At 57.6% G+C, this 11,781-nt stretch overlaps 1 protein-coding gene across 1 annotated transcript; it reads left to right on the forward strand.

The window, feature by feature from the left end:
- The first annotated feature begins 1,039 nt into the window (after window positions 1-1,039).
- Window positions 1,040-9,391, forward strand: INSYN1 (inhibitory synaptic factor 1). The gene is made up of 3 exons (XM_053988399.1): window positions 1,040-1,124; window positions 1,558-2,062; window positions 8,635-9,391. Exons 2-3 carry the CDS (start codon window positions 1,847-1,849, stop codon window positions 9,268-9,270), a joined length of 852 nt encoding a protein of 283 aa, XP_053844374.1. The 5' UTR covers window positions 1,040-1,124; window positions 1,558-1,846; the 3' UTR covers window positions 9,271-9,391.
- The last annotated feature ends 2,390 nt before the right edge of the window (window positions 9,392-11,781 follow it).

An 11,781-nucleotide genomic window follows, 5' to 3' on the forward strand; every position in this document is an offset into this window, starting at 1 on the left:
ACCGGCACCCTCCATCCCCGGAGCCGGGGAGGACGCGGGGACCGGAGCTGGGGGATGCCGGTACCGGGGCTGGGGATTGCCTGTACCGGGGATGGGGGATGCCGGTACCGGGGCTAGGGATTGCCGGTACCGGGGCTGAGAGATGCCGGTACCGGGGATGGAGAATGTACCGGGGATGTACCGGTACCGGGAATGGGGGATGCCGGTACCGGCGATGGGGATTGCCGGTACCGGGAATGGGGGATGCCGGTATCGGGGCTGAGGGATGCCGGTACCGGGAATGGGGGATGCCGGTATCGGGGCTGGGGGATGCCGGTACCGGGAATGGGGGATGCCGGTACCTGGGCTGGGCGATGCCGGGACCGGGGATGGGGATTGCCGGTATCGGGGCTGGGGGATGCCGGTACCGGGAATGGGGGATGCCGGTACCTGGGCTGGGCGATGCCGGGACCGGGGATGGGGATTGCCGGTATCGGGGCTGGGGGATGCCGGTACCGGGAATGGGGGATGCCGGTATCGGGGCTGGGGGATGCCGGTACCGAGGCTGGGAGATGCCGGTACCGGGGATGGGGGATGTACCGGTACCGGAGCTGGGGGGTGGCGGAAGCGGGGCTGGGAGATGGTGGTACCAGGAATGGAGGATGCCGGTACCGGGGATGGGGGATGTCGGTACCGGGGCTGGGGGATGCCGGTACCGGTGAGGGAAACGCGGCCCTACCGAGCCCCCCCTCCCCGTGCGCACCCCCGAACCGGCTCGCCCCGCCCCGCCCCGCTCCCCCCGCGCCGTTCCCGGTTCCCGGGGGGGCACTCGGGGGCACGGCGCGCTCTCCCCCCGCCGCGGCCGGGGAGGGGCCGGGACCGGAGCGCTCCGGGGGGGGGGGGATGGCGGCGGGAAGGGCTTCGGGAGGGGCCCCGGGGCCGCTGCCACCCCCCCGCCGGGCTGTCCCCGCCGGTAACGTGTCCCCGCCGGTAACGTGTCCCCCCCGCGACAGCGAGCGGAGCAGAGCGGCCCCGGCCCCCGCGGAAAAGCCCTGGAGGAGGGGGAGGAAGCGAGGGAAGGAGCCGGGGGAAAACAGGAGCGGGAAGAGCTCGGAGCGGAGCTCGGGAGCGGCCGGAGCGCGCCGGTGAGTGCAGAGTGTCCCCGTGTCCCCGGGGTGTCCCTGTCCGTGTCCCCCTGTCCCTTTGGATGTCCCTCTGTCCCTGTCCGTGTCCCCCTGTCCCTCTGGGTGTCCCTCTGTCCCCCTGGGTGTCCCTCTGTCCCTCCGGGTGTCCCCCTCTGGGTGTCCCTGTGTGTGTGTCTCCGTCCCTGTCCGTGTCCCCCTGTCCCAGTCCGTGTCGCCCTGTCCCTGTGTGTGTCCCCCTGTCCCTCTGTGTGTCCATCCCCCAGCGGTCCCACCGTGCCCCGGCTCAGCCTGGGGGGGACTGAGGGAGGCCACAGGGGGGGTGACATTCCCAGCGACATTCCCAGGCCCCATCCTGCCCCCCACAGATTGGGGGGAGGAGCGGCCGGAGCCCTTCCCAAGGATCTTCCCGGCCCTTGTCCCTCTGTCCCCGCAGGAGGACAGCCGGACACCCCCGCAGCCAACGCCGGACCCGCCACCCCTCCTCGGCGACACCGCGCCTCCCTTTCCCGCTGGAATTCCGCTTCCCGGCAAACCCCATCCTCTCCTCCTCCTCCTCCTCCTCCTCCCGCTGCCGCTGCCGCCACCAGCGGTGTCACCGCAGGGCCACCAGCGGAGTGTCCCCGCATGGTGCAGCCGCGGCGGCGTTAAGATGGTGAGAGCTGCCCGGGCCGGGCCGGGCGGGGAGCAGCGGCATGGACACCGGCCCGGCCGCCTAGGGAACGATGGACTCGCGGAGCCGCCGGGATGCGCAGCGCACGGAGCGGCCCGCCAGCGGCACCGGCAGCACCGGCAGCGCCGGCGCCGCCACCGGCACCGGCAGCGGCCCTAGCGAGGGCGAGGGAGAGCGGGAGCGCATCCGCGGCCGCATGAGGATGGTGATCGGGCAGCTCGAGGGCATCCTGCGGGAGCTCAAGGAGGTGGCCAAGGAGCTCCGCGAGGTAGGAAAATCCCAGGATTCCGTTGAGACCAAAAAGGGAAGGGGTTGGCCCGGGTCTGTTCGTTCCCGGCTCGGGATGTGGCAGCGCCGGGGGGCTGGGATTTCCCCTGAGGTGGATTTCCAGAAGAGAGGAAGAAATCTGGGAATCCCTGAGGTGGATTTCCAAAAGAGAGCAGGAAATCTGGGAATCCTTGAGGTGGATTTCCAAAAGAGAGCAGGAAATCTGGGAATCCTTGAGGTGGATTTCCAAAAGAGAGCAGGAAATCTGGGAATCCCTGAGGTGGATTTCCAAAAGAGAGGAGGAAATTCGGGTGTCAGAGAGGAGTAAACTTGGACATCCCTGGGCTGGATTTCCAAAAAAAAGGAGGAAATTTGGGAGTCCCTGAGCTGGATTTCCAAAAGAGAGGAAACTTGGGAATCCCTGTGATGGATTTCCAAAAGAAAGGAGGAAATTCGGACATTCCTGAAGTGGATTTCCAAAAAAGAGGAAATTTGGACATCCCTGGGCTGGATTTCCAAAACAGAGGAGGAAAATCAGGAGTCCCTGAGCTGGATTTCCAAAAGAGAGGAAATTTTCCAGAAGTTCAGGCATCCCTGAGGTGGATTTCCAAAGGAGAGGTGGAAATTTGGGAGTCCCTGGCTGGTGGCTCCAAGCCAAGGTAGGATCATGGATTGGGGTCCCCTCAGGGCCACCAAAGTGTCCTGGACTTGTGGCATTGTGGTGTCACCTGGTGGAACCTTTGAGATGTCCCTCCCTGCTGCCAGCTCTGCTCAAGGCCACCAAAGTATCCTGGCAGTTGTGACATTGAGGTGTCCCCATGGAATCATTGGAATGTTCCTGCCTGGTGGCTCCAAGCCGAGGTGGGATCATGGATTGAGGTCCTCTAAGGGCCACCAAAATGTCCTGGACTGTGACATTGTGGTGTCCCCATGGAGGATTTGGGATGTCCCTGGCTGGTTGCTCCAAGCTGAGGTGGGATTATCGATTGGAGTCCCCTCAGGGCCACCAAAGTGTCTTGGACTTGTGACATTGGAGTGTCCCCATGGAGGATTCGGGAATGTCCATCCCAGTGTCCATCTCTGTTCAGGGCCACCAAAGTGCCCTGGATTGGTGACATTGGGGTGTCCCCTAATGGAGCCTTTGGAATGTGCTTGGCTTGGGATCATGGATTGAGATCCCCTCAGGGCCACCAAAATGTCCTGGTAGTTGTGGCATTGGGGTGTCCCCATGGAGCCACCATGGAATCATTGGAATGTCTCTGTCTGGTGACTCTGAGCTGAGGTGGGATCATGGACTGGGGTCTCCTCAGGGCCACCAAAATGTCCTGGATTTGTGACATAGGAGTATCCCATGGAGGATTCCAGATGTCCCTGCCTAGTGGCTCCAAGCCGAGGTGGGATCACGGATTGGGGTCCTCTAAGGGCCAACAAAGTGTCCTGGATTTGTGACATTGGGGTGTCCCCATGGAATCTTTGGGATGTCCCTGGCTGGTTGCTCCAAGCCGAGGTGGGATTATCGATTGGGGTCCCCTCAGGGCCACCAAAGTGTCTTGGACTTGTGACATTGGAGTGTCCCCATGGAGGATTCGGGAATGTCCATCCCAATGTCCACCTCTGCTCAGGGCCACCAGAGTCCTGGATTTGTGACATTGCGGTGTCCCCATGGAATCTTTGGGATGTCCCTTGCTGGTTGCTCCAAGCCGAGGTGGGATCATGGATTGGGGTCCCTCAAGGTCATGAAAGTGTCCTGGACTTGTGACATTGGGGTGTCCCCATGGAGCCACCATGGAATCTTTGGAATGTCCCTGGCTGGTGACTCTGAGCCAAGGTGGAGTCCCCTCAGGGCCACCAAAGTGTCCTGGACTTGTGACATCCCGGTTTTCCTGGTTTTCCTTCTTCCTTCCCATCCCTTTGTGTCTGGAATCATTCCCAGGAGTTCTGTGCCGGGGAAAACAATGATTAAAATCCTTGGATGGAAAAATCCCATTCAAATCCCCCAAAAATTCCCATGGGAAGGACCCATTCCATCTGGAATTTCTGGAATGGGATCTATGGGGTCAATAGGGTTCCCTCCCAGCCTTTTCCCTGGAAAAATCCTGCCGGTGATCCCAATGGGAATAAATTCCCTAATAATGCTGGGATCAATAGGGGATTAACCGGGAACACTCGGGAACATCCGGGGATTGTCATCCCAAAAATAACAGCTTTGGGAGAGGGAATTGGGAATTGGGAATTGTTTAGGAGCAGGGTTTGGGGAATTTTTGGAGCTGGGTTTTGGGGACTTTGGGAATTGGTTTGGGGGATTTTGGGTTTTGGGGATTTTGGGAATTCTTTTGGGGGATTTTGGGAGTGGGTTTGGGGACTTTGGGGAGCTGCACTTTGGGGATTTTGGCAGTGGATTTGGGGATTTTGGGAATTGTTTTGGGGGATTTGTGGAGTGGGTTTGGGGATTTGGGGGAGCTGTGTTTTGGGGGATTTGGGAGCTGGGTTTGTGGGATTTTGGGAGCAGTTTTGGGGGGGGGGGTTGGGAGCAGTTTTGGTGGTGTCCGGGCCTGGATCTCTCTATCCCGGGCTCAGATCCACTTCCCAATCCTCTTCCCAAATCCCTGTGGGGATGGAGGGCCTGTCAGATCCCACCCTTGGATCCTGTCGGATCCCACCCCTTTGATCCCATTGGATCCCATCCTTTGATTCCATCAGATCCCATCCCTTTGATCCCATCAGATCCCAACCCTTAGGATCCCAATATCCCAACCCTCTGATCCCATCAGATCCCACCCCTCTGATCCCAGCCCAAAATCCAGGATCTGGAGCCACCAATCCCAACCCCCAGCAGGAACCTCCAGCTTGGCCTGCAGCCAAAATTCCCAAAATCCCATAAAAACAAGGATGGGGCTCCAGCTGTCCCACATCTGCCCGAACTGGGTGGGAACATTCCAGCTGGGATTTTATTGGGAAGCTCCTGGCTGGCACCAGGGACTCATCCCAAACTTTGTTCTCTGCTTGGAGGGGATAAATCCCCTCCAGTTCCCTGGGAATGTCCCTAGGGATTCATCCCAAACACCCTCATGTGCTTGGAGGGGACAATTCCCCCCAAATTCCCTCACCCCAAACCTCCTCCCCTGCTTGTGGGGACGAATCATTCCCAGTTTCCTGGGAATTTGTCCCCTACAAGCAGGAAAGGGGGTTCAGGATGAATCCCTGGGGATGTTCCCAGGGAACTGGGGGGATGTTTCCCCCTGGGAATTGCAGGGGATTTCCCCCCCCACAAACAGGGGAGGACATTTGAGATGAGTCCCTGGGGATGTTCCTGGGGAACCGGGAGGATTTTTCCCCTATAAACACATGACAAGGTTTGGGATGAATCCCTGGGGATACTCTCAGGAAATTGGGAGGATTTTTCCCCCTCCAAACTGGAAAAGCTCCACCAGCCTTGGCGAGGGAGGAAAAGGCCGGGAGCAAATCCCAAATCCTTCTTTCCGTGTTAATCCCCCACGGGAGCTGAGTGTCGCCGAGGGATTTAACCCCCGTCTTAAAATAGGGAATGATCCTAAAAATAGCTTGGAGTGACACTAAGCCCAGGATGAGGACAGCCACAAGTGACACCAATCCCAGGATGGGGACAGGATTGGGACTGGGATGGGGATGGCTGTGAATGACACCAGTCCCGGGATGGGGACAGGATTGGGATGGGGACAGCCATGAGTGACAGCAATCCCAGGATGGGGATGGGATTGGGATGGGGACGGGTGACACCAATCCTGGGTTGCGGACAGGACTAGGATGGGCACAGGATTGGGTGGGGCAGGACTGGGGTAGGGAGAGGTTTGGGATGGGGACAGCCATGAGTGACAGCAGTCCTGGGATGGGGACAGGATCAGGATGTGGACAGGATTGAGGTGGGGACAGGACTGGGATGGGGTCAGCCATGAGTGGCACCAATCCTGGGATGAGGCCGGGTTTGGGATTGGGACTGGGATTAGGATGCACTTCCTGCTGCTCTTGCTCCATCCCGGTCCCTTCGGTGAGGCTGGGAAGGGACCTCAGGTGACAGGAACATGTTGCCCCTGTCCCAGTGCTGAAATTCCTGGTGGGAACAGGGGAGATCCCATTCCAGCAGAACCATTTGGTAATGGGGTATTCCCAAAGATTCCCAGCCCTCTCCTCAATTTTTCCTTGTCCCAAAAATGAAGAGGGGAGAAAATCCCCTTTTTTACTCTCTTTCTCAAGTGCAGCTCTTTCCCAGAAAAGAGAAAAAAATAAAAGGAAAAGGGATATGGAAGGGTAAAAAAGAATTCTTCTGATTTCTATGCTTCCCTGGGGATATTCCCAACAAGCTTCAAAGCCAAAGCTTGAGGAATGGAGGGATCCCATTTTACCTGGAAAACTTGGGGTGGCAAACAATGCAGAAATCCAAGTGGAGGAGTTGGGACCATCCATCCATCCATCCATCCATCCATCCATCCATCCATCCATCCATCCTCTATCCATCCATGCATCCATCCATCCATCATCCATCCTTCATCCATCCATCATCCATCCATCCATCATCCATCCATCCATCCATCCATCCATCCATCCATCCATCCATCCATCATCCATCCTCCATCCATCATCCATCATCCATCATCCATCCATCATCCATCATCCATCATCCATCCATCCATCCATCCATCCATCATCCATCATCCATCCATCATCCATCATCCATCCATCCATCCATCCATCCATCCATCCATCCATCCTCTATCCATCCATCCATCCTCTATCCATCCATCCATCCATCCATCCATCCATCCATCCATCCATCCATCCATCCATCCATCCATCCATCCATCCATCATCCATCCTCCATCCATCATCCATCATCCATCCATCATCCATCATCCATCATCCATCCATCCATCCACCCATCCATCATCCATCCCTCCATCCATCCATCATCCATCCATCATCCATCCATCCATCATCCATCCATCCATCCATCCATCATCCATCCATCATCCATCCATCCATCCATCCATCCATCCTCTATCCATCCATCCATCCATCCATCCATCCATCATCCATCATCCATCATCCATCCATCCATCCATCATCCATCATCCATCCATCCATCCATCCATCCATCCATCATCCATCCTTCATCCATCCATCCATCCATCCATCATCCATCATCCATCCATCATCCATCCATCCATCCATCCATCCATCCATCATCCATCATCCATCCATCCATCCATCCATCCATCATCCATCATCCATCCATCCATCATCCATCCATCCATCCATCCATCCATCCATCCATCCATCATCCATCCATCCATCCATCCATCATCCATCCATCATCCATCCATCCATCCATCCATCCATCCATCCATCCATCCATCATCCATCATCCATCCATCATCCATCCATCCATCCACCCATCCATCATCCATCCCTCCATCCATCCATCATCCATCCATCATCCATCCATCCATCATCCATCCATCCATCCATCCATCATCCATCCATCATCCATCCATCCATCCATCCATCCATCCTCTATCCATCCATCCATCCATCCATCCATCCATCCATCCATCATCCATCATCCATCCATCCATCCATCATCCATCATCCATCCATCCATCCATCCATCCATCCATCATCCATCCTTCATCCATCCATCCATCCATCCATCCATCCATCATCCATCATCCATCCATCATCCATCCATCCATTCATCCATCCATCCATCATCCATCCATCCATCCATCATCCATCCATCATCCATCATCCATCCATCCATCCATCCATCATCCATCATCCATCCATCCATCCATCATCCATCATCCATCCATCCATCATCCATCCATCATCCATCCATCATCCATCCATCATCCATCCATCCATCCATCCATCCATCATCCATCATCCATCCATCATCCATCCATCATCCATCCATCCATCATCCATCATCCATCCATCCATCCATCATCCATCCATCATCCATCCATCCATCCATCCATCCATCCATCCATCATCCATCCATCCATCCATCCATCCATCCATCCATCCATCATCCATCCATCATCCATCCATCATCCATCCATCCATCCATCCATCCATCATCCATCATCCATCCATCATCCATCCATCATCCATCCATCCATCATCCATCATCCATCCATCCATCCATCATCCATCCATCATCCATCCATCCATCCATCCATCCATCCATCCATCCATCATCCATCCATCCATCCATCATCCATCCATCCATCCATCCATCCATCATCCATCCATCCATCATCCTTCCATCCATCCATCCATCCATCATCCATCCATCATCCATCATCCATCCATCCATCCATCCATCCATCCATCCACCCATCCTTCCACCATCCATCATCCATCCATCCATCATCCATCCATCATCCATCCATCCATCATCCATCCATCCATCCATCCATCCACCCATCCATCATCCATCATCCATCCATCCATCCATCATCCAGCATCCATCATCCATCCATCCACCCATCATCCATCATCCATCCATCCCCGTGTCCATCTCTCTCTCTGCAGGTCGTGTCCCAGATTGACCGCCTGACGTCGGACTTCGCTCTGGACCTGGAGCCGGACGCTTGGACTCCGGCCACGGCCAGCAGCACGTCCAGCAGCGACCGGGGTGGCGCCAGCCTCGAGCTGGGCCCGCTGGACTTCGCCGCCTCCGACGTCCTGTCGGACAGCTGGGAATTCTGCTCTTTCCTGGATGCCTCCACGCCCTCGGACCCCGGCGATTGCCCGGAGCCTCCGCGGCCGCCGCCGGCCCGACTGATGAACGGGGGGGTCCCCGTGGCTAACGGTCCCCGCGGGGGCGGGGGGACCCCGGATTCCTCCAGCGAGGAATGTTTCGGGAGCGCCGCCGTTCCCAAAATCCCGGCCCAGCGGCCGGCGGGGACGCGGGAGCGCGTCCGCTTCAGCGACAAGGTGCTCTACCATGCCCTATGCTGCGACGACGACGGCGATAACGACGACGGCGCCGACATTCCCGACGATCCCACCAGGAAGGGGCCTCGGGAGCAACTCCCGAGGAACCCAGGCATGATCCCGATCCGCAGGGCCACAAGGAACAGCAGCACCCAGACCGTGGCCGATAAGAGCACGCAGACGTTGCTGCCATACGTCCCAGCCAGGCAGAGAATTCCCAACAAAAACTGAGCCCAGATCCGGGTTTGGGAAGGGTTTGGGGGAGGGGGAAAATCCCTGGGAAAGGGGCTGGAAAAGATCTATATATAAATATAAATATATATTTCAATAAATCCGTACTCCTCATAAACGGTGAGTGAGGTGGCAGCAAATATCCCGATATCCCAATATCCTGATATCCCGAAGTTTTTCCAGGCTCAGGGAATTTTAAATGCCTCTTTTTTAATGGATAGAAGGATATAAATCATATCCTTCAATACATCAATAAATCATCCATCATGGAGAAATCCCAACCACGACACGGATGTGCCAGGAGGGGCTGGTCTCCATTCTGGACGGCGGGAATGGTGCAGGGATTGGGATGTGGGAATGCTGCGTGGGGTGGCAGGATTGGGGAGGGGGAATTTCCCTTCCCTGCGATGCCTTATCCCAGTTCGGTTTAGGGAAAATCAGTGGGGTTGGACTATTCTGGCTGAGGGGACTCGGGATGGCTGCAGGATGTCCCTGGGATGTCACCGGAATGTCACTGGGATGTCTTTCCCAATTCCAAGGGGACAACGAGGGGACCACCAAAACCCCCAGGAACGAGGACCTGGCCTTGGGAACTCCTCCTCCCTCAATTCCCAACTTTTCTGGCGTAAATATCCCTTACCCTGAGTCCTGCATCCACCTGGAAACGCTGGGAAGTCCAGATTTCCTCAGCTCCCTAATCCCGCTTTTCCACCTCCAAACGCCGATTTTTCAGGGAAAGAAATCAGGTCCTGCTCTGAGAAACAAAGGAATCTGGAGCTCCAAATCCACCCTGGGCGTTTTTCCGAGGTATCCAAAGGGGTCGGAGCAGCAGCTGCTCCCGGGACAATGTTCCCGTGTCCTTCCCGCTGGCGCCTCGTCCCACAGGGACACATTTGCATCCCGGAGCGTTCCTGGCACAAGGCTTTTCCAAGGTTTTTCCGAGCCAAAAACGCCACCTCGGCTCCCGAATGTCAATCCAGGTGGGAGGAGCTGCATTCCTGAGCTTTTCCAGGCGTCATCCCGGAGCCGGGACTGCGGGATGTGCAGAATTCTGCTCGATGCGACCCCAATCCGAGCAGGGGCAAATGAGCTTTTCCCCCAAATCGTGTTGGATCCAATTGATATTTAATTTTTTGGGAATACTGGGGAGGACCAGCCAGGGAGCATCCTGGGCTCCCACGGGAATATCCCAGTTCTGTTTGCCCGGCCGCCCGTGGGACACCGGGCATGGCGAGTAGAGCCCGGAGCGCCAGCCCGGCCCGGAGCGGGCTCGGCACGTCCCCAGCTCCCGGCGGGATCCGGGGGCAGGGACAACAACGAGGACACGGCCAGGAGAGCCTCGCGAGCCGCAGTTGGCTACGGGAGGGCAAGGAGGGCCTGGCTGGCCCCGACGGCCCCGCGGATGGCCAAAGCGGCCCCACTGCTGGCCCAAGTGGCCCCACGGCTGGCCCCAATGGCCCTACAGCTGGCCAAGATAACCCCACAGCTGGCCAAGATGGTCCCACAGCTGGCCAAGATGGTCCCACAGCTGGCCCGAGTGGCCCCGCGGTTGGCCCCAATGGCCCTACAGCTGGCCAAGATGGCCCCACAGCTGGCCAAGATAACCCCACAGCTGGCCAAGATGGCCCCATGGGGGCTTCCCACAGCCCTTGAAAGAGGGCCCCAGGGAGCACCAGGAGTGGGCAAAGAGGGGATCCGAGGGCGTGGCCGTATGGGTGTGGCTGTAAGGGCGTGGCTGTGTGGGTGTGCCCATACAGCTGTGGCCATATGGGTGTGGCGGAGCCTCTCTTCATTCAGGCTGGAGATCAGATCCCGGGATGGATCCACCATCCATCCCTCTCCATCCCAGCCTGAGGCTGGCACGCTTCTCCCGGGCTGGATTTTGGGAATGTTCTCCCATCGGATGCAGAGCTTGGGGAAGGACATCCAAAAACCATCACCCACAGGAAGAGGATCCCCCAGGAATTCCCACCCCATCTCAGCAGTGGGATTTAATCTGGGAGCCAGCTCGGGCATCCCTGGGGGATTTTCCAACAGGCCCTGGGAATCTTTTCCTCCGGGAATCCCGACCCTTACACCGTTCCCAGCCAAACCCCATAGCGCACCCGGAGCCGGGAAGGATCGACCAGCACGGTCCCAAGTTTATTTGTCAAGGCACGAGAAACCCTCCAGATCCCGGATTCCAAAGAAGGACTCGACCCAAGGAGCCCTCGGGCACTTCCCGCCCTCCGGAGCGGGACAGGGATGCTCCAGCAGCACTCGGGGTGTCCCCACGTCCCCGACGGTGCTGGGGGGGACCCTGGGATGCGCCCGGAGCCCCCAGTCCCACGGGAATGACGAGCTGGGGATGTCCCCAGAGGTGTCCCCACGGCAGGACCTCACCCGGCCAGCGGGTGCCCCCCTTCCCAAAACCTGCCCGGGATCGCTCCTGGTGGGACAAACCCCGCCGGGATCCAGCGTTTAAGGCCAGGAGGAGCCCGGAGGGACTCCTGGAACGGGAAAAGGAGCGTG

This window comes from Vidua macroura, chromosome 12, assembly GCF_024509145.1.
Source record: "Vidua macroura isolate BioBank_ID:100142 chromosome 12, ASM2450914v1, whole genome shotgun sequence".
NCBI classification, from domain to species: domain Eukaryota; kingdom Metazoa; phylum Chordata; class Aves; order Passeriformes; family Viduidae; genus Vidua; species Vidua macroura.